The sequence below is a fragment of the Lutra lutra genome, chromosome 8, assembly GCF_902655055.1.
Source record: "Lutra lutra chromosome 8, mLutLut1.2, whole genome shotgun sequence".
NCBI lineage: Eukaryota > Metazoa > Chordata > Mammalia > Carnivora > Mustelidae > Lutra > Lutra lutra.
The window spans coordinates 137,643,763-137,666,615 of NC_062285.1; the positions used below are offsets into that span (position 1 = coordinate 137,643,763).

Below are 22,853 nucleotides of genomic sequence, written 5' to 3' on the forward strand. Positions count from 1 at the left end.
CAGCTGGGATCCAGAAGCTGTAGGTTGGGGCTTCACAGGGCAGGACAGGGTTTTGCCTCCTGCAGATTGGGTCGACAGCAATAGCACACCTATGCCTTAGATGTGCACTGAACTAGTTTCCTTACAAATACCTTCCACAGTCTTTTTCTGAATTTTCATCTCAACCAGATGGAGTGGCCCTTGTGGCCACCAGTGTGTCCCTTTAAGAGAGAGGCTTGTCCCTGGCAACTGGTACTCAGGTGGGGCCCTGGAGTGGCCCTAGGGAGAGGGAGGAGTAGGACTGGGGGAACTGGGACTAGAAAGACTGGCCAGAAGGCATTTCCAGAGCACCAAAGGAAGCCAGGCCTAAAGACAGGGGGCCTGAGACCCTAACCCAGAAGGTTCCTGCTCAGGAAGGCAGGCTCTGGTTCTGTGGCGCCAGGCATCTGACTGAGGTTTGGAGGTTAGTGCAGCTTCCATATCTGGTTTGGACACTGTGGCTCCTATCCTGGGTGTTTCACTTACTTTTGCCAAAAACCTTTGGAGGTGAGTACCCTTATGTCAATTTCTAGAGGTCAGTACTGACACTAGGGAGGTGAAGCTGGCTTTCAGGATCACAGTGTAACCAGGATTCACATTCCGTTCTGTTCCTCTAAAGCTTGTGCGTTTCCCTGCCCCCTTGCTGGAAGGCCAACTATCAATGCGTGCTGAGTATAGTGGGTATGGACCCTCTTTCTCCCTGCCTGGAGTGTGACTTTTCAAGGGTTGCAGTCCCAGCCTGTGGGGCAGTCTTGGTGTGGTGTGTATATAGTCAGACTGACAGCTCCTGGGGCTGCCCCGACACAGCCCAAGGGTGACCTTGGGCAGGTCCTTCCCAATGTCTGAGCCTGGTCCTCATTTACAAATGGGGCCACCAGTGCCTGCCTCCTCCAAGCAGTCAGGAAGATGAGGGGCACAGGGAAGAAGATGTGCTACAAGAGGCTTTGCAAAGAACAGTCCGGGCTGGTTGCTGGTTCTAATTCCCTCTGGGTTCAGGGGCAGCAGGAGGCCGGGGAGATTGTGGATGTTGGCTTTTTTCCTCCCTATTTCAAAATGTCTGCTGGGCTTACATTGTTTTCACAATAAACAGTGCATGGAATTTAAACAAGTAGAAGGGCTTATGCTCGGAGGTGTTTATGGAGGGGGTGGAGGGCTGTGGCTGGGTTGGCACCAGTCCCCCTTGGGGCCAAAGCCAGTGGGGATAGGGATGACACTGCCCCACCTGGAGGTGGGGGGCAAGGGCGGCAGCCTTCCCTACCCCAACACCTGGATCAGCGCCCAGCCCCAGGACTGAGGACTTGGCGATTCACTCCTCATCTCTGGAACCAGACGCAGGGAGATGAGTCCCCACTGGGAAGGGTGGCAGAGACTATCTGAGCCACAGTCTTCATTCTACGAATGAAAGAAGAAGCTGAGGCCCAGAGAGGGGGAGGCCTTCATTAGGGTTATTTGAGTCAGAGGCCTGTATCCAAGTCCAGGGTTTTTTATGACCTGATCTCCTCTTCAATGTTGGCTCCCCAGGAGATGCTGGCTCTTTGCCAGGTCCTGGGCTGGACGCCGTGCTCCCACGTGATCAGAGCCAGGCCCTACCCCTGGAGGGTGCCCTTGCTAGTGGGAGTGCGCCAGGAAGCGGAGAAGACTCCATTCTGGGGTGGGGAAAAATCAGGACAGTTTTGTAGAAGAAACACTGGAGCTGGGCCTTTAGCTCCGAGTAAGGGACAGCTCTGCGGACAGGTGGGGAGAGGTGACCCGATCCAGCAAACTGTAACTGAAGGAGGGGTTGGAAAGTGCTTGCAGTGATAGGGCCCTGTACTTGCTGCAGGGTATGGGGGTTGGAGAGGCCCAGGGTCTGAGAAGGGCCTTGATGGGGTACCTGGTTGGCTCAGTGAATTAAACATCAACCTCTGATTTTGGCTCAGTTCATGGTCTTGGGGTTGTGAGATCGAGGCCTGTGTCGCTGTCTGTGCTGGGTGTAGCACCGGCTTGGGATGCTCTCTCTGCTTCTCCCTCTGCTCCTCCACGGTGCCACCTGGTGCCCATCTTTCTCCCTGCAGCGTGACCTTGTAGGGGCTCTCTCCAGGGGTGGCATGGGGGCGGGGGGAGTCTGTGGAGCAGAGATCTCTGCAGGGGACTCTGGGCCCGTCCCACAACCCCCGCCCCATTCCAAAGCAGCTGGGCTCCATGGTCAAGGCGCTCACGTTCAGAGATGTACCAGGCCCCTCCTGGGTTCTCTGCTGCCCTCTCAGGCCAGAGCCCCTCTGAGCTTGAGGAACCATGGGTCTCATGGTCCAACCCGCCGGCCTGGGTGGACATCCTCCTACACCATCTTCCCACGCCAGGGCAGGTCCTGCCCCCACGAGCGGCCTACTCTTACCTACTGGTTCCCTCAAGCTTTGGGGAACTTTGCTGGAATGTCCACTCCTTAGAGCTTCCTCTATCCAATACCACCACCAGGCGCCCTCTCTCCCTCCTTGATGGTTCTCCTCCCACCTTCCGGGGCCTTACAGGTCCTCACTACATGCTGAGAGAGAATAAAGGCAGGCAGCACAGAGCGGGTCCTCAAACCCACAGAAACAGGGGCAGAGATGTTCACAAAATCCAGTATCTCGTAGGATCACGGAATTTCTGATGACTTTTTCCTCTCGTCTTTGTACTTTCATTGGTCGCTTACATTTTCTAAATATAGATTATCTTGTAAATCCCTACAGATTAAGAACTTTAAGCCCACCCCAGAGCAAAGCTGGAGTAGCTCCGTCAAAGCTCATGGACTCAGGGCAAGAGGCTGACTGGCTCTGTAGTCATAGCAGCTCTGACGGTTCCTGTCTCTAGAGCGGCCCATTCCTCCCCACACTCTGAATACCCGGGAACCGGCGAGGTTGGCGGGCGGGGGGGGGGCTTCCTCTCCGGGCACACCTCCTCTTCCCTGACTCCTGCACTAACCACCCCCCCCCCCCCGGTTTTCTGCTGCCTCTCACACCACCCCATCCCCAGTCTTTTCTTTTTCTTTTTTTTAAAATTTTTTATTTATTTGACAGAGAGATATAGATCACAAGTAGGCAGGGAGGCAGGCAGAGAGAGGGGGAAGCAGGCTCCCTGCTCAGCAGGGAGCCTGATGTGGGGCTCGATCCCAGAACCCTGGGATCATGACCTGAGCTGAAGGCAGAGGCTTAACCCACTGAGCCACCCAGGCGCCCCCCCCCAGTCTGTTCTCAACACAGCAAATCGAGCGTGTCATTTTCTGACGTACAAGGCCTGGCACCATCTGACCCACCAGGTTCTCCGGCCTCCACACCTTCCACCAACACCTCAGCTCTCAGGCTCCAGCCACTCCAGTCTCCTTCAGTCCTCCCAGTGTTCTTTACACTTGCTGCTCCCTCTGCCCGGAATGTTCTGTTGCATCTGTCCTTTGTCAGGCCTCAGCTGAAACATCACCTTGTCACACGGCTTCCCCCCATTCACACACTCTGCTGCCACCTGGTTTTAAATCCTCCCCAGGGCTGTGCCACCTCAGATGACCAAACTTCTCTCCCCTTTTTGTTTCCCAACCTCCCCAGAATAGAATCCCTGCCAGGCAGGGGCCCTGTTGGTCCTGCTCACCACCGTACCCCCAGCGCAGAGTCCAGTGCTGCTTCATATATGCTTGGGCTATGTGATCTCGGAGCAGGTACTCTTAAGGACTCCTGCCTCTGAACATGCCAGCCATCACAGGGTGGGGGGTGGGGGGAGAAAACAAGGCCAGCCAAAGCCACCTACCCTGTGTGTCCTCTGGGGAGCCAGAACCGTCTTCCCAGCTAGTGTGCTGGAAAGACTCCACGCCTCAACAGTGAGGTCTCACGGGTGTGGTGGTGAGAACACAGGACCTAGACTCCAGGGCTCAGCCATGGGCCACATGGGTAACTTCCTTTCTCCGCACCTGTCTCCCCAGCTGTAACAGGAGACCCGTAACCACATCTCAAGTCTGTCGCATGTGAAAGCACCTAGCACAGACTCAGCCTGTGGAAGGTGCTCGCTCAAAGTGGGCGAGTACCAGGAGACGCTCAGAGAGCTCTCCACCCACCCCAACTTGTTCAGTGAGGTCACGGTAGCAAGGTGGGGAGAGATCCTTAGGGCCGCAGACACAGCTGGTAGCCAAAATGAAACCAGAAGGGAACACTTCTTGGTGAGGTCAGATGTCCTCTGATGGCCCGTGTCCTCGGGGAAGAGCTCTGAAGCTGGGGCCAGCAGATGGGGCTCTGAGTCTTATTCTACCACGGGTCACAAGGTGACACTGGGCAAGTGATATTCTCTCTGGGCCTTTTCCCCATTTTGTAAACCAATGGTGAAAGTCATGCATTCTTCCCTGCTAGTGTCACTTCTTAACCATAAGGCTTACGACCAAGCAAAGGCAGACTATCCAGACTCAGCAAGGTTAAGCTCAGAGGCAGACAGAAGCCTGGCTATGCTGGACGCGTACCGTGACCTTGAGGCACTACACAAATACGGCAGGCAGAAATGAGTTTATTGCATTAGAAAAAACACCAAAGAAACCAGCAAACACCTCCATACGAGACAGTTATTAGTAGTTTGACTTTAAGGGCGAAAAGGAATCTCAAAGGTACAGCTTTATTTTGGGGAGGGGTGATGGGTCTCATCCATCCTCTTTCCCTGTCCCTTTAAACCAATGGACCTCCACGGAGGTGTCCGCTGTATGATACAATTACACACATGGTTCAGTTTTTTTTTTTGTTTTTTTTTTTTTTTTGTAATCACACAAGGGTTTATTTGACAAGCTTAAGCTTGGGCCCAAGTATACCCAACACAGCGGAGTAGGGACTTGGACCACATGGTTCAGTTTTCACTCTGCTTGCCTCGCACACCCGTGTGGAGCTAGCTGGTCACAATGAGCCCGCTCCTGGGGTTCTGGGATTGACCAAGACATGTGAGCATGGGGCTAGGGGTCGTAGCCTGAGCCCAGGCTTCCAAAATGAGTGACAGGGGGACTTGGATGGGGAGAGAGAGCTTGGCTTCCTGGAGAGCTCTGAGAAGACCCCACAACCTCCAGGGCACAGGCATTGGCACCAATGGCTGCTGGGCATGGAGGGGGGCTTTCAATGAACCGAGTGACTCAGTCTCTCAGGGTAGCACTTTGGCTAACTTCTCCTGGGCCTGGAGTGACTGCTATTAGGAGTGAAGCCAGCTGAGCCTGGATATGGGGGAGAAGAGGGGAGGAGCCTGTGGTGCCCAGTGCCTACTGGATAGAGCTGAGAGTTCTGGGAGAAGAGGTCTGGAGCAGGAGCCTGGAAGAGAGGGCTAGGCGAGGCAAGCCGGAACAGGAGAGAAACTGGGCGGGAGGCAGGGCAAAGGCCTCCACCAACAAGCTGCCCTCCTGGGAGAGAGAAATCCAGCCTGAAACCCACTCTCCATGAGCCCAATTCTGCCAGTAGGTCTACATTAAGTACAGTCTCTGCTGGTCTCTGCTCTCCAAAATGACCCTTGACATCAAAGCTGGTCACTGTGGAGGTGCCCCTGGTCAGGTCACAGACCAACACTAGGGTAGAAGACCATCTTTTCCTCTGGCTGAGACCCCAATGGTGCCAACTGCTAGGACTGATGGCAGAGACAGGAGGGGATGAGGCCAGAGATGAGTAGCAGCTTTCTGAAAAGCAAAGGCACCTGCTACGGGCCAGACCCCAGGAAAGAGAACATAATTCAAGTCTGAGAAGAGGCAGGAGCTGTGGGAGGAGGAGCCCACAGATGCCAGGGCTGGGACTCGGGGACCCGGCAGTTCTACATCCCTTTGCCACACTCACTGCCCCCAAACTTAAGAGAGGCACGCGAAAAAAAGGAATCGGAGAGACTCTCCAGAGAAGAAACGTCCAGATTGTTCCTCCCTATAAGCTCCTGCAGCGGCTCATTAGGAAGGTGCCCAGGCAGGCTCTCAACAACGCATCCTTAAAGTCCTAACGACAACGGAAATAACATGTGCCTTCAAAACACATTGAGGAGAACATTCTCTATTGGAAATAATTCACAATTTTCTTGCCACCTTAATTCTGCATTATTACTCTTTCTACATCAGGGATAGTTTCCTAGAGCTGGGATTCTTCCCCCTTGGTCCCCAGCCGAACACTGCATACTAGTTTGGGCGCTGGGGGCGGGTACGGTGACTGCAAATAACCTACATTATTACTGGTAGACAAAAGGCCTGGGTCTCTGGCGCTCCAGCCCAAACCTCCACCGTGACAGGCCAGCTACGCCGAGGAAGAGCAGCCCGCGGGCAGCTAGGCAGGTTCTCCAAAATTGATGTCAGAGGATTGGCAATCGGTAGGTGGGAGGAAGAATGGCTTTATCCTGTACTCTCTGGCCTGACACTTGCTGTCACTCTCCCTCGATCCTGAGGCTTCTGGTCGCTCCAGGCCTGGCCCTGTGGCCTTGCTTGGGGTAGGGAGGGACGGTAAGAGAGGTTGTGCCTACAGAGTTCACTTGGGTTGGGTCAGTCTTCCTGAAACTGGTCTCAGGTGCACCAAGTCCTTTGGTTCATTTAAAAACCAGAGTCACTGCTTCTGGGATGTCGCAACTGGTGCTTCACGGATGTCGTAAAACTCACCTGGGTCTCCCAGGTGATGACAACCTGGGTAGAGCATGGGCGGTCTGTGGAAAGAGGTGCTAGGTCGGGGCTCCCCCAAACTGTGCCTCCTGCCTTCTGCTTAAACAAACCCCCTCCCTTTCTCCAGTGCGGAGGACGCTCAGGAAGCAGCGTCAGAAGTGAACTCACAGACAAGACAGCCTTAATAAATTAGTATAATACTATTAGAAGGGATGGCATTTTGTTCTGTTTCTTAGCAGCATTGTCCTACATGCAGCCTGATGACATCCTTCCCTGGGAAATTTAAAAAGCCGTCCCCGGTTGTTAGCTCTGATGTAAAATTATAAAATAGAAATCTGGTAGGGTTTGTTTTGTTTAAAAAGGAAAAGCCCCTGTGAGGCAGGGCGGTCCCATGCAGTCCTGTTAGCTTTGGCCGTTGGGTGGGCCCACGGGGCTCCCTTCAGGAGGCTGAATCCTGGGGTCCAGGAAGGTCCGTAGGGCCTGTCCGAAGGGCCTGTGGAGAAAAGAGACCCAGGGGCTGGGGTGGGCTGGGTGCAGACCATCACAGCTGCGCCCACGGGGGCAGGGGTGCCACCAACCAGGAAGAAGGACAGCACAGCCTCATTCAGTTTTTTGTCACCTGCCCCGCAAGTGACGTTCATCGGGGGGGCTCTCGAGATAGCCTGCTCTGACCTTTTACCCTTGGGGTCCCCGCCTCAGTAGATGCTGCCATCTTAGTACCTTCACTGCTAGATACTGATTAGTTTGGTGGCTTGAACAGGCTGGCGACACACAGGGAACTAGAGCTTTCTGACCTTTCTGTACCAGAACATTGCCAATACTGGAGTCTGAGAGATTTTCCAAAATTCCTACAACCTTAAATCAGGGACCCATGACATATCTCAGTTATTGGCCTTCTTTTTCTTCAGTGGACAGTGCCCTTTTTGAAAATCAAGTCCAGATTTGAAGGGAATGAAGCATTCTCGAACATAAACAGATGAAACCAGGATATATTAGCCGTAATCCAGACAAGTCTTGGAACTCTGCCCATCAAATAACAGCAGCAAGAACATTCCAGCTACTTCTACTTGCTTAGGGCCCCATAACCCAGATCCCTTAGCAACGCTTACTACCTTGGACCCTTAGCAAGGCTGTGGGGTTCAACACACCCACTGAGGAACACGCAGGGAGGGCCAGGCCCGGGAGGGCTCTCCCCACCAGGACACAGCAGTCCTGTTTCCTCTGCGAGTTTTTCCTGAGGGGTTCCTACCCACGTGTGGAAAACACCTCACCTTGCCGAGCCTGCTAAACCTGTCAGGACCTCTGGTGGACAGGGCCCCAGTTCAGGAGAAACCGAGTCAGAGTTAGCAGGTGGGACAGGGTCCTGGCGTGGGCAGAGGCTGCCTTAACATAATCAGCAGCCAAGATAGGGATGGGTATGATGGGTTTGGGTGTGCGTGCCCTTTTAGGGGACATTTGAGACTGGGACGACTACATCAGATGGGAGGGCTGACTGGGTGCTACAAAGGCCAGGAGGAAGCTGTCTTCGAGGGAGGGCCTCAAAGAGCTCATGGTACAGAGGAAGCAAGACCAATAAATGGCATTTACAGAATAAGCCACCATACTAATGCTCCGAACTTTGCTTGTCCATCTAAGAGTGTTTTACATTCATGTGCTTCTGGGGAGGGGCCTGCCTCGTGAGCAACATGACAGACATATGCCAGGATGGTGTGTCAATTCCCTCGCTAGATTCAAGCGGGTTCCTAAGTCCTGTGGTTGCACTCAAGCCAGGTCAGAGCAGGTCCAACTCCAGGGAGGGTGAAGGTCGCACAGGCAGGGACCAGGGACTGAGGGAATGGTGGCCTCCCCTGCTGTCAGGTGCCATCACAACGGAGCGCACCTCCCAGCACGTGGCCAGCACGTGGCAGTGGAGAGGATTCTGCTGAGAGCAGGGGAGGGCAGACGTGGGCCAGACACGCGCACGGACCGTGAACAGGGCTTTCAAGGGCAGGGCCAGAGACCGAGGCCACTTACGTGGATAGAATTTCAGAGGGAAGGTCGGTGATGTAAGAAGGGATCTTCCGCCCAGTCAGGAACTGCACCACTTCGTTGGTGAAGGTGTTACAGTTGTTTTCAAAGACATTGTAGGACTCTCTCCTGTGCGTTGTGGGAAAGGTTTGGAGAACAGATCAGAGGGGCAGCGAGCACGTATGTGCAACAACTCAACCCAAGTAACGGCAGGGCAAGCTCAGCTGAGTACGAGCCCTGGGATTCTCCTTCTCTTACACTCCAGAGGGCTGCTGGATTTGCCACCGTGGACTGTAAGACCCCAAATTTTAAGGGAAGGAGGAAATAAAAATATATGGCTCCTCTACCGTTTCAGGAGAATCTTTGTATTCACCAAAGCAAAGCTCAAGGGTTACAGCTGAACGCTTACAACCGCGGATTAAAGCTTCTTGAAGAGAGAACCTACTCAAGGTTGCTTATCATCCCAACCCCTCCACAAATCCTGTTTTTGACTTTTCAGGACACGGTACTTGCCCAGTGTGAGCTGCGGTACTTGCCCAGTGTGAGCTGCAAGCAGCAGCTGCTGATTTCAGTCGGAAGGAATAAATAGGCCTTCCTGCCCTCAGAGTTCCGGCAGAAGGTATGCTGGGACGGACTACCAGCCTTGGAGCAATGCTGAGCTCTCCCTGGGGGCAGAACTGCCTTCTCTTCAAATGCATTCAGCCAATACTGGGCCAGACCTTGTGCTGAGTGCGCTAGAGGATGTGAGCTGGTGGCTGCCCTCCAGGGCCTGTTATCTAGTGGGGGGACAGACCTGACTAACCACCGCCCGTGTCTCCACTCACCGGAACAGAGACTCCCTCAGGGAGGAGAGGTACTCCTGAAAGAGTTCTTCTGTGACTTCCGTGCTCCCCACATCAACCACAGAGTCTGGGGGCCCAAGCAATGTCCCTCCCTAAAAGAGCCAACCCAAAGAAAGTCATTAAGTCACTATCTCCACTGAATTTTTTTCATGTGGCATCCCATGGAAGGCCACCAACGCTCTGTTCCAACAACGTTGAACTTTCAGAGCACCCAGGGCAGACGAAGAGTGTTATATCCCATCGGATCAGGCTGTAATGGTTTAGAGCTTCCCGTCAACTCTCCACTGCCACATGCTGGCCACGTGCTGGCCACGTGCTGGCCATGTGCCTAAGAAGCTGGGCTGTTGGTTTCTGGCGGGGCCTGGGGAAGCCGAGTCTCTGGCCGGTCAGACCCCTTAGGCTGTCTACTCATCTGGTTGATTAAAAGAATAGAAATCCAAAAAAAAAAAAAAAAAAAAAACGAAAGAAAGAAATCCAGAACCTGAAGTCTCCCTTTGTCTCCAACATGCCTGATCCCAAGGGTACAACAGGATAACCAGAAATGGCTAGCACTTGATAGGCCAACTTTCTAGGCCTACATTTAAGTGTCTACAGCCAGTTTTCTCCTGGGACACACTTGATATCTATCCCTGGGTAGACTGGGAAAATGTGAAGGACTCTTGAGAGATCCGGTGGGCTGGCAAATACTTTCACAACTCAAGTCTATTTTGATCTGTGAAGATATTCTAATAATGGTGATAGGGTTTCCCAGGCAAGAGAGTTAATGGGCCATGGAAGGCCTACAGCAAGCCCTCTGCCACGGGTTAACAGGCTGCCACAGCAGACCAAAGGAGAGACTGAGGCCAAGGGGGAAACCGGCCAAGCGTGAAGCAACACATCACTGGGGAGAACAGAGCTGGGAAGAGGCTGGGGAAGTAAGGGAGAGGACTCCTGAGCAGAACTCCTAGAAAAGATCATTCATTCATGCAACAGCTATTAGGCACCTACTGTGTGCGTGACACTGCTCTAGGCATGGGGGAAAGCATGGTGAGCAGGGCAACTATGGTGGTCCAAGAATAATGGTCTCAGAATTGTAAGGGACTGAAAGGTCACTAGTTGAGTCCCTATCGTTCACTCATATGACAAACATGCATTGAGGACTTACTAGATGCTGGCCTTACACTAGGCACTGGGGGTATGATGGGGACAAAACAGATGAGATCCTTGCCCTCATGGAGCTTATAGTCTAGCAGGAAGGCAGGCAAAAAAGTCCCATAAACCAATGCATAATTATGAGCTGCGATAAGGGTCTTGCTGGAAAAATACAGAGCACCACCAGTGCGTATGACAGGGGACCTTTCCAGTCGGGACGGGTTTGGGAAGACTTGCCTGAGAGACTAACACTGAACTCAGATCTGAAGGATAGAGAGGCAGAACCAGGTGAAGGATCAGGGAGGTGGGCTGAAGTGAGAGCTTAGGTTCCAATGTCCATGGAATGTTCCAGAAATAAGAAGGGGGTGGGGGTGGGGAAAGGCACCACCTGAAAAGGTCATGCAGAGCTGGAGACCGAGACCAGATCAGAGAGGGCCTGGAGGCCAGGCTAAGCTTGCTGGGTTTTATTCCAAGAGCAGTAGGGGGAGTTCTGACAGAAGCAGGGGAATGCCATGATCAGATTTTCATTTTGAAAAGATCACTTTGCCCGCTGGGGGTAGTCCTGACGGAGGAGGAGCAGAGGTACTGCTGCGGTCCAGGCTAGATGTGAGGGTGGCATGGACAAAGGTGAAAGCTCTGGAAACAGGGGAAGAGATGAAGAGAGAGAGAGAGACTGACTTGAGATACATTTACAAGATGGAATTAACTGGGCTTCATGAAGGATTTGTTAGAGAAGGTGGCGAACCGGTGAGAGCAAGAAATCAGAATGCCTTTCCATTTGTAAGTACCAAAATGAATGGTTGGCTGGTCTTTGTTTGACCACCTCCTGTGAAAACCCTTAGATAGCTCGGAGAGGAATTTCTTGGAAAGATGCATGGACTTTAGAGGCAGAGAGTCCTGACTTATACCCCCGGTGCCACTTACTGGCCCTATAACTTGGGGCAACACACTTTACCTCTCAGAGCCCTCATCCTTCAGCTGAACGCTGGCTGAGTTCCTACTATGAGCTAGGCACTGAGCTGGTGACGGGGACAGAGGGTGAGACACAGTCTCAGGTCACAAGGAGCTGACACACAGCTCCCTGCAGAGACTCAGGAATGGTTCATCTACCGTATCACACTCGGTGGGACCCAGAGGGACCCCCCAAATGCCAAGGGAGCAGAGAGGAAGCTAGGGAAGGGTGTTCTGAGCTGAGTCTTTTTTTTTTTAAGATTTTATTTGTTTGACAGACAAAGATCACAAGTAGGCAGAGGAGCAGGCAGCAGACAGAAAGAGAGTAGGAAGCAGGCTCCCTGTCGAGCAGAGAGCCTGATGTGGGGCTCGATCCCAGGACCCTGGAATCATGACCTGAGCCAAAGACAGAGGCTTTAACCCACTGAGCCACCCAGGTGCCCCTGAGCTGAGTCTTAAGGTAGTTACGAGGAACTATGTCACAGGCCAACATCCACTGGGCTAAAAGCCAGACATACAGAGTGGGGACCCCAGGGACCTGAGACTGGGGAAGGGTGTGAGGGAAGCCACTCACTGGGGGACAGCTGGAGATACCACCAACGCCGAAGTAGAACTCATCCTTGTGCACAACTATGGAGGTGTGCCTGCAATGCAGAGAAGTGAGATAGTAAGCCAGAAAACTTAAAACTGGTCTGGGAAAAAGCAAATACCACACTGGAAGGAGAGTAATTTCTGCCCAAGGATAGGACTTACAAGGTCAACAGCCTTATGTAACTAACCAAAGGCATAAATATCCTACAGAGTTTCTCATCTTTGGCACTATTAACATTTGGGGCTGGAGAACTCTTGACTGGGGGGCTGTCCTGTGTATTCTAGGAAGTTTAGCAGCATCCTGACCTCCCCACACTGGATGCCAGGAGCACCCCGCCCCCACCAGCTGTGACAACCAAACCTGTCTCCAGACACTTGTCTGGATTGTTCTCGGGGCAGAACTGTCCTCCTGGAGAACCGTTGCTATAGATCATGTCAGCAGAGGGGAGGCCCTGGATTCACCCTGATACTGAGAAACCGTTAGTGAAATCAAGCTCTGCAGACCAGGTGTGTTCCCAGACTTTGAAAACTAACAGGAGCAGATAACCTGGACCCTGCTGAGGGCCAGACCAGATGAGAAGTGTGGACCTATTTCAGGGGAAGGCGGTCATATTACTTGGTCTGAGTCAAACAAAACAAAGATCATTCTGGTCAGTCCAAATGTCAGCAGGCTCTAGGAGTCCAGGTGAAATACTGACCTACGGTTTCCTCCTTCATGGAACTGAGAACCCAGCTACCATCTTGTCTGACAGGGATGGATCGAGGACAGAGGCACCAAAGTGGATGAGTTTCAAGACAGACATGTGGGGCCCTTGAGACTTCTGTAGTTAGAAAGCCTTGGTTGGGCGGGTGGGCATGACATCATCCTGCCTTTCATTAGAGCAGGGTTTCTCATCCTCAGCACCACTGCCATTTTTGGGGCTGGATAATTCTTTGTTGTAACAGCTGTCCAGTGCACGGTAGGATGTTTACAGCAGCAACTCTGGCCTCCACCCACCCATCAAAAATGTCTCTAGACACTGCCAAATGTCCCTGGGGTGAGAGTCAGGGCACAAGATTACCCCTGGTTGAGAACCACCACTGCTTTAGAAGTTAGAAGTTTGGTGACAGGGAGCGCTGGGTTCCAAGCTGGAAGCCACAGAGACCTGAAACGCATAGGTACTGCTTTGTTTCAGAAACTAGCCAACCCATGTAGAGTCCCACCCAACTTACCAGATGCCTTCCAGTTGTTTCCCTGTGGAGAAAAGAAGAGATTTAGCCAGTTGGGATCAGACTAAATGTTCTCTCAGCCTGAGTAAATTCAGACCATCACCGAAACCCAGAGTAACCCAGGGGGCACCTGGGTGACGCGGTCGGTTAAGTGTCTGACTCTTGGTTTCAGCTCAGGTCATGATCTCAGGGTCATAGGATTGAGTTCTGCACTGAGTGCAGGGTCTGCTTAAGACTTTCTCTCCCTTGGGGCACCTGGGTGAGTCAGTCCTTAAGCCTCTGCCTTTGGCTCAGGTCATAGTCCCAGGGTCCTGGGATGGAGCCCCACATCTGGCTCCCTGCTCAGCGGGAAGCCTGCTTCTTCCTCTCCGCTCCCCTGCTTGTGTTCCCTCTCTGGCTGTCTCTCTCAAAATCAATCAATCTTTGGGTGGGGGCGCCTAGGTGGCTCAGTCGTTAGGCGTCTGCCTTAGGCTTGGGTCATGATCCCAGGGTCATGGGATTTAGACCCGCAATGGGCTCTCTGCTCTGCGGGAAGCCTGCTTCTCCCTCTCTCTCTCTCTCTGCTTGTGTTCCCTGTCAAATAAGTACATAAATCTTAAAAAAAAAAAAAATCTTTGAGTTGGGGGAAGAATTTCTCTCCCTTGAGGCAAAACAAAACAAAACAAAACTCCCTCCCTCTCTGAAATAAATAATCTTAAAAACAAGAACACCCAGAATAACCTATTAAAAACCTCTTGGAAGACTTTCTAGGAATGCAGTTATCCTCCAATAAGGTCCTTTGGTCCTGATACAGGTATGTCGTGTAAACTAGAATGCAAGATAAAAAACACTGGTACAGATGTCCCCCAATTTTGTGTCTGCTTTTTTTTCCCCTTCAGGGTCAATTCAACTTTGCCTTTTTATTTTTACTTTTTAAATTTTATTTATTTTTAAAGATTTTATTTATTTATTTGACAGGCAGAGATCACAAGCAGGCAGAAAGGCAGGCAGAGAGAGAGAAGGAGAGGCAGGCTTCCCACTGAGCAGAGAGCCCAATGCGGGACTCGATCCCAGGACCCTGGGATCATGACCTGAGCCGAAGGCAGAGGCTTTAACCCACTGAGCCACCCAGGTGCCCCAACTTTGCCTTTTTAATTTCTTCCGTCTCACATACAGAGACAACAGAACAATGGTATAAAAAGGCTGTTATCCACTTCTTCATTGAGCCTATGTGAGGTGAAATCCTTCAGGAAATGACAGAGCAAAACTTGACAAACGCCATCCATCTGAGTAGTCAATCCAGATGTATTCTATACCTCCACATGGCAGAAATGATGTTAGGTATGGAAATGAAAATATGAACAGGTCACTCTCCTGCCTATAAGGAGCCCAAAGTCAAATGGAAAGAGAGACACACACATAACTAAGTAAAATACAATGTTGATAGGCTCTCATTATAGAGCGGTATAATTACAGAGTGCTAAAAATAAGATGTTATATATAATAAAGATAAGGAAACTTTATAAGCAGCAATTCAACCAGGGAACAAGTAGGGGCAGGAGTGGACCTTTCTGCCAGAGTGAATATGTGCAAATGCACAGCTGTGATAAAGACAGGTTAGAGAAAAGAGTGCAGTGATGGTGACAGGAGGGAAAAGGGCCAGCAGGGGCACCAGCAAAGTAGGGTAAGCCCGGACGGAAGGCTGCCCTACACTGTGGGGGCATTCGTGGTTGTTAGGCTGTAGAGTGCCTCGATCAGATCCATGTTTTTATTTTTATTTATTGTTTTAAAAGATTTTATTTATTTATTTGACAGACAGAGATCACAAGTAGGCAGAGAGGCAAGCAGAGAGAGAGAGAGAGGGAAGCAGGCTCCCTGCTGAGCAGAGACCCACCCTGCCCCGATGAGGGGCTCCATCCCAGGACCCTGGGATCATTACCCGAGCCAAAGGCAGAGACTTTAACCCACTGAGCCATCCAGGCGCCCCTGGATCCATGTTTTTTAAAAGACATCTACATCTTGTAAGAGAACTGTAGGGGTGCCTGGGTGGCTCAGTGGGTTAAGCATCCAACTCTTGATTTCAGCTCAGGCCGTGATCTCAGGGTCATGAGACTGGGCCCTGCAACGGCTCTGTCCTCAGCGGAGAGTCTGTTAAGATCTCTCTCTACCCCTACTCCTCCTCCCTTCTTGAAACAAGATAAAATACAGCATCACAGTGTATGGTACCCAGAATTTTGATAAATGGAGACTATACTAGGTACAACGGCCTTGGGGAGAAAGGTAAAGACCTCCAAAAGATAAATTTTACCTTAGGATTGGTAGTAAATCTAAGAAGAGATTTCAGTATGTAGGGAATTAATATGAAATACTGTGTCTATTTTCAATACAAACATTTCATTCCCTGTTAGTGTTGCCAGGCTAAATGCAGTAACAAGGAAAAGAAAATGTAGCAGAGCTCTGTCTCTCCTTCAGTTAGGAGACCAGTGTGCTTTTCACTAAAAGACCTGCTACTTTGGCCCACAAGGCCCAAACGGACAGAGGGATTCAGGCTGGGGTTTCTGAGGTAGCTCCCTAGACTGTGGGGCAGGCTCTGCCCTTATGCAAAATGAGCTGAAATGCCACAGAGGTGGCCGAGAAACAGACCGGAAGCCGCACGGCACTGGTAACTCATTTAGGACAAGCGTCTTCAAATGCAGCTTCTGGGGACGCCTGGGTGGCTCAGTGGGTTAAGCCTCTGCCTTCGGCTCAGGTCATGATCTCAGGGTCCTGGGATCGAGTCCCGCATCAGGCTCTCTGCTTGGCAGGGAGTCTGCTTCCCTTCCTCTCTCTCTGTCTGTCTCTCTGCCTACTTGTGATCTCTGTCTGTCAAATAAATAAATAAAATCTTAAAAAAATTTTTTTTTTTTTTTTGTTGGCCACATTGGGGCGGGAGTGAGTAGGAGGTGGTGATTTGAGACTGAATTAGGTCACAGGGCCATTTTGGAACATGAATTAGGCTCAGTGGATATTAGCACACTACGGAAGCAGATTATTTTCCCATTAGGATTTCGTCAGCAGGCCCAAGAGTGGGTGGGTCAGATGCCCACATGTCTCCAAGCTTGCTGGAACATCTAGGGCACGGATTTCAAGGACTATGAAGTATGCACATGAAAACAAATGGAAGGCAGGGATATCAGTCCTGTTTCTATCAAGAGTAACAAAGAATGCAGAGTGAGGTCTGCGTTCGTCAGCATTCCACTGACTGTGAAAGAGGTGAGTTAGTATACAAAAGCCAAGGAGAAAATACTGCATCCTGGCACGGGTGGCACATAGATGTACATGCTGATTGCAGGATAGGCTCGAGATCGGCCCCTGGAATCCTGCTGGTGTTCAGCAAATGTCTGTTTGGTGATGGGGCAGCACGGGGCTCTGTGCAAGCAGCATTAGGTCACTGGTATAAAACAAATGCAGCCCTAGCTCACCTCCCATATTCCTCTAATGATAGTGTTTTTATTTATTTTGTTTTAATTCCAGTTAACATGCAGTGTTATTGATAGTGTATTTATTTATTTTTAAGATTTTATTTTTAAGTAATCTCTACACCAAATGTAGGGCTTGAGCTCACAACCCCGAGATCAGGAGCCACATGCTCCACCTACTGAGCCAGCCAGGCACCCCTGGATAGTGGTTTTAATTGGCAATGCTTTTTTTTTTAATTAAAACATTTTTTAGGTTTATTTACTTATTTTTAGTACTCTGCACCCAGTGTGGGGCTCGAACTCACAACCCTGAGATTGACCGGCACGCTCCTCCCACTAAGCCAGCCAGGCGCCCTTAACTGGCAATGTTTTAATCTGCTGGTTGGCTTGGCATCTGCCAGATTACCAGCCACGTGAAGGGGTTAATGTAATTTACAAAATCAGCTTGCTCTTCTCTGGGGCCACTGGATAAATATTGAATCTAGGTGGGAAAGAGGTAAAAGGAAACATTTGTAAAACATAAGTGGCCCTCTGTGCCAATATTGTAAAGAAAAATAAAAGGCTATTGGCAGGAGGGCTTTCCCTTCCTTTAGGCAGAGAAAGGTTATCACAAAATCAAATGCAGTACATTGTTAAAAACTGAGAGGGTATTTTATTTTACTTTATTTATTTTTAAGATTTTATTTATTTGACACAGAGAAAGATCACAAGTAGGCAGAGAGGCAGCCAGAGTGGGGGGGGGGGGAAGCAGGCTCCCTGCTGAGCAGAGAGCCCGATGCGATGCAGAATTCGAACCCAGGACCCTGAGATCAGGACCTGAGTCGAAGGCAGAGGCTTAACCCACTGAGCCACCCAGGAGCCCCAAAAAACTGAGGGTATTTTAATTAAAAAAAAAAAAGTAGGTTTAAAACTACTTGATATTCCAATGCTAGGATTCCTTGGAGCCAGTACAGGATTCTTTCCTCATATAAAATAACTGACTTAGGATTATTTATTAATTATTTATTTGCCTCGTCAGGCTCTCTGCTCAGCGGGGAGCCTGCTTCCCTTCCTCTCTCTCTGGCTGCCTCTCTGCCTACCTGTGATCTCTGTCAAGTAAATAAATAAAATCTTTAAAAATAAATAAATAAATAAATAAATAAATAAACTCTTTTAAAAAAAAGTTTTTATTTATTCATTTGAGGGGCGGCGCATACAAGCAAGTGAGAGCAGGAGCTGGGGGAGGGTCAGAAAGAAAGGAAGAGGCAGACTGCCCCTTGAGCAGGGAGCCCCAGGACCCCAGGATTAAGACCTGAGCCAAATGCAGATGCTCAACTGACTGAGCCACCCAGGCACCCCTCAGAATTCACGTTTTTTACTTCATTACTATTTGTATTACAGAATTAAGCAAAGAACTGAGTATAAAGTAAAATCTCAAATATTCATTTGATTGCATTCTGCCAAGAAAGAAATATGTTCTATATCCTTCTGTCTTTAAACCTGAGAACAATTTTGAAATAGGCTTCTGAAAAAAATAAAAAATAAACATAACCCTGGGATACGTGCATGCACACAAAACTTTAGATTAGAAAACAATCAACAAATATAATGTATTCTTATCACAATTAAAAAAAAAACCCAAGCACCTCTGCATTTGTCTCTATGTCCTTTAGCACTGAAAAAGGTCATGAAATTTAAAGAACAGCCAAAATTACCAAGAGGAGGAACTTAAAGGACAATTATTATAGCTAATTATCTTAGGCAAATGGTACATTATGAAAAAGAGGTGTCATCAGCTGTCTGTTAGAACACTAAGGATAAATCTGGGGCCATTTCATGGTGAATGAAGGACAGTCGATCAGAAATAACTTCATGTGAAGCAATTATTCTAGGAGACTGGACACTGGACAGGATAAAACTGTGGAGTCTACACTGGAGGAGAAGGGAATTACACTAGGCTTTCTCCAGTCCAGTCATGACTGTAATAAAGCTAGATGGGGTCTTTTTTTTTTTTTAAGATTTTATTTATTTATTTGACAGAGAGAGAGAGAGAGAGAGCAGCGCACACACAAGTAGGCAGAGCGGCAGGCAGAGGGAGAGGGAGAAGCAGGTACCCTGGGCTCCATCCCAGGACTCTGGGATCATGCCTTGAGCTGGAGGCAGCCACCCAGGTACCCCTAGATGGCGTCTTTTAATGAGGAACCATCATAACAAGAATAAGGTACATCTGATGAGGCCACACTAATTTAATATGGCAAAATGAGTGCGATGAGCAATGATCATAAATCCATGATTATGAATGGCACAGAAACACTGAACCCAGATCCTTTTCTCATCCAAATTTGAAACATTTGACCAAAGATGCTTTTACAAACTTGAAAAATTATAAAGGGACACGTTCCACAGTAGAGGTGATATAACAAAATGATTGACAACATGAGCCCTGAAAGTCAGAATGCTTGGGTTTATAACCCAGCCCTGCCACTTACCAGCTGTGTGAGCAGGGGTTAGTTTCTTTTTTGGCGGGGGGTGTGGGGGGCAAGTCTCTTTACGCCTTATGTCTCAGGTTCCTCAAATGAAAAATGGAAGTAATCACAGGACCTACCTCACAAAACTATGGTGAGGATTATAACACACATAAAGTACTCAGAAAAAAGAGTGTGGCTCATGGGAAGTTCTCAACAAATGCAAGCTATTAATATGCTTCTGGAAGTCATATAGCAAAAATCAGGAAACAAGTGGACTTTTTAAAGGTTCAAATATATTTGGGAATGGGAAACCAATACACTGGGACATACCCAACTTTAAGGTTGGTGATGTCTGGACAGGGTGAACCAGTAAGGCAATGCCCATTTTCCAAAAGTTTCCAACTCTAGAAAGTAGTGATTATTAGCTTTGATAAACCTTTCATTACTTTTGCAAAAGCCATAACAGCAATATGGGGGGAAAAAGATAGAGAAGAGAGAATTAGATTTGCAGGCAAGGTGATGTTCTCAGAAATACCATTGCGGGCAGATGTGCCAACTGGTGAAGTTCCCATTTTTGCCTGTGATCCTTCTAGGATTTCTCATCTATTAAAAAAAGTAGGGGGAGGGGGCCTGTCTGGCTCTCCTCCTTCAGTTATGGCAGTTTTCCCTTCACCCATGATACTCCACAAAGGCCTTCCTGCAGTTCCAGGACAAGGCCAGGCTCTATCCTACCTCCGGGCCTTGGCAGATTGATCTTCCTCATGCCTAGAACACTAGAACTCCCTCACCACCCTCCTGTGACTACTACTTGATCCTTGACTTCCCAACTTAAGTTACTCCTTCTGATACCCTTAAAGTCAGGTTTCTCTTCTTACTTTCAATCTCAGCACCCTGTTTGCTTCTTGCCACATGCCCGGTGAGCAGCTCCAAGATGGCAGTGAACATTTTGCTCAATATATTGTCCTCAGTTAAGCTTAACACCTACTAGGTGCTAGTCGGCACTCAAAAAACAATCTATTGGGCGCCTGGGTGGCTCAGTGGGTTAAGCCGCTGCCTTGGGCTCAGGTCATGATCCCAGTGTCCTGGGATCGAGTCCCACATTGGGCTCCTTGCTCAGCGGGGAGCCTGCTTCTCTCTCTGCCTCTCCCTGCCACTTCGCCTGCTTGTGCACTCTCTCTCTCTCTCTGACAAATAAATAAATAAAATCTTAAAAAAAAAAAAACCGTAAAAAAAACCCACACCAATCTATTGAATGAATCAAGTAGCAGTGATTACCTAAGGGCATTCATAGCTATGACCAAAGTAACCAAATGGCTCCATTCCAAGAAGTTTAGTTAGAACTTGATTGATGTAATCTGTTAGTGATTAGCACCTTCCTCCATGACTTTGTAAATTTTGCTTTCAACTTTGCCTTAGTCATTTTAACAACTGGTGATCTGGGCCCAAACTTCTAGCCAACAATGGCCTGGCTACATAACAATTATCTGAAGAGCTTATTAAAAATGCAGATTTTTGGATCAAAACTCCAGAAGATTCTTATTTACTACCTGTGTAATGAGGCTCTAGAATCCATAAATTCAAAACTTCGCTTATTTTGAATAAATATATGTGTGCAGTACACAATTCGAAAGGTACAAAAAGTTTACAGTGAAGTCTCCCTTCCATTCCTGTCCTCTGGCATCAAGTTTCCCTTCCCATAAGTTACCGCTATTTCAATTTCTTTTCTTTCTTTCTTTTTTTTTTAAGATTTTATTTATTTGATAGACAGAGATAATAAGTAGTCAGAGAGGTAGGCAAGGAGACAGGAGGAAGCAGGCTCCTCGCTGAGCAGAGAGTCTGATGCGGGACTTGATCCCAGGACCATGAGACCATGACCTGAGCTGAAGGCAGAGGCTTTACCCACTGAGCCACCCAGGCGCCCCACTATTTCAATTTCTTATGTATTCTTCCAGGTAATTATCTGTCTACAGGAGCATGTATAAATCCTTTGCTTTAAACACACCGAAAATTTAAAGAACTGTTCCAACTTTGTTTTCTCTACTTCCATTGAACAAAACTTGTTGAAAGTGAAGTGATCTGTATTTTTAACAAACATCCCAGGTGATTCTGAGGTAAAGCCAACTATCAGTAACCACTCACTGGCCCAGGGTTGAGATTAAGCGCAACTCACTATGATACACCAGAAACTCAGGGACATTGAAAAGATGCCTCCCAAGTAGTCTTGTTACTTGACTTCCACCTCTTGTCTTACCAAGACGAACTAAAACACTCTCTAATGAGTCCATAAAAGTAAGGAAAAACTAGCCATTCCAATGGATGTTGCCAAAGCTGTTCAATTTTTCAATTCCTGGAATCTTTTCCTGCCCAGAATCAACTGAAATCACAAACGCGACAACTTCTGTGTTAGAGGAGACCTTTCGGTATTTGGGTTATAATGACGTTTGACATGCAGCGAACTAGGGCTGATGTTCTCTCCTGGTCGGTAAGTAGTTTAATGGAGCACAACTGAAATACGTCCTTACTAACCCTTACTGACACAACAGTATCCAGTCCTCCCCTAGAATTGCTTTCTAACCATCTGGACAAAAGCAATTAACTTAAAAACTGTTGAGAAGACCGCACCGTCCCTCGAGTTCGGGCTCCAGAAGCAGACCTGACTTCACCTCCACCAAGGCTGGGCCCCCGGGCGGCTCTAGCTTCCTACTCCTATCTATCCCAGAGACTGCAGAAGAGTGTCCTTTTAGCACGGAGGGAAGGCTAAGGGCCACCCGGGGATCTCCGCAGTGTCCCCTCCACCACGAGGGGCACCGCGCAGTAGGCATCCTCATCTCCCCTACACTCGGTGGAGGAAGGAGTGTAAAGGGCTCCCGAAGTGGGGCAGGGGAGCCGCCGGGCTGCAGCGCCGGCTCACCCCACAGCTCGCAGGGGGCAGGGGGAGGGCGTGACTCCTCCATCCCTTCCTCCTGGATTCAAACGCGAAGTCGGGAAAGTGGCGCTCCAGGGGCCCGAACCTCAGACCTCTCCCTTCTCCACTCGCGCTTTCCTGCATCCTCTGGGCCCCGCATCCCCACCACGAGCCGTGGTCCAGGCCTCCCTACCTCTGCCGGCCGTCCCGGCACCCTCTTGCCCGCCCCCAGACCCCTCACCCAGCATGATGGGGCTGAGCCGCCGGGCCAGGCCCTTGGACAGGTCGTATACGTAGAGCTTCACCGGATAGAGATTCGGCGGCTCCATCGGGACCCGTGGCGGCGGCTGCCACGAAGTCCCTCAAGCACCCGGCAGCGGCTTGGACCTTCCCGTACCCGACGGGGGTGGGGAGCGGAGGGAGCGGGGGGGGACCGAGCCCAGGCCCGGCCTGAGGGGCGAGGGAAAGGCGGCCCTGCGCTACACGCGCCCCCACGCCCGCCACCGGCAACGACTACTGTGAGGTGACAGAGCCGGGACGGGCAGGGTCCGCGCGGAAGAGGGGGCGGGGGCGGGGGCGGAGACGCACTCTTGCGCATGTGCTACCGTCCCGACGGACGGCGAGGGGCGGGGTTTCGCGGAAGGGGGCGGGGCTTTCGCTCACGGGGTTGGATTCGTTCGAGACAGTAGTGGAAAGCCGGTGGGGGAAGTGGGCGTGTCATTTGAGGAG

The 22,853-nt window shown here is 50.0% G+C and overlaps 1 protein-coding gene across 1 annotated transcript; it reads right to left on the reverse strand.

The window, feature by feature from the left end:
* Positions 1-6,071: 6,071 nt before the first annotated feature.
* DESI1 (desumoylating isopeptidase 1) lies at positions 6,072-22,701 on the reverse strand. The gene is made up of 6 exons (XM_047741996.1): positions 22,366-22,701; positions 13,339-13,360; positions 12,110-12,179; positions 9,436-9,545; positions 8,618-8,740; positions 6,072-7,097 (listed from the first exon to the last, which is right to left on the reverse strand). The coding sequence occupies exons 1-6, from the start codon at positions 22,451-22,453 to the stop codon at positions 7,007-7,009; spliced, it is 504 nt and encodes a 167-aa protein (XP_047597952.1). The 5' UTR covers positions 22,454-22,701; the 3' UTR covers positions 6,072-7,006.
* Between the last annotated feature and the right edge of the window lie 152 nt (positions 22,702-22,853).

What these genes read in the sequence shown, in the direction of transcription:
- DESI1 (XM_047741996.1), bottom strand. Translation starts at nt 22,453, where the DNA reads ATGGAGCCGCCGAATCTCTATCCGGTGAAGCTCTACGTATACGACCTG. An exon ending in GTATCTCCAGCTGTCCCCCA is followed by an intron (nt 9,546 to 12,109) that starts GTGAGTGGCTTC and finishes TGGCTCTTTTAG; the next exon opens with GGAGGGACATTGCTTGGGCC. An exon ending in CTGAGGGAGTCTCTGTTCCG is followed by an intron (nt 8,741 to 9,435) that starts GTGAGTGGAGAC and finishes CACAACGCACAG; the next exon opens with GAGAGAGTCCTACAATGTCT.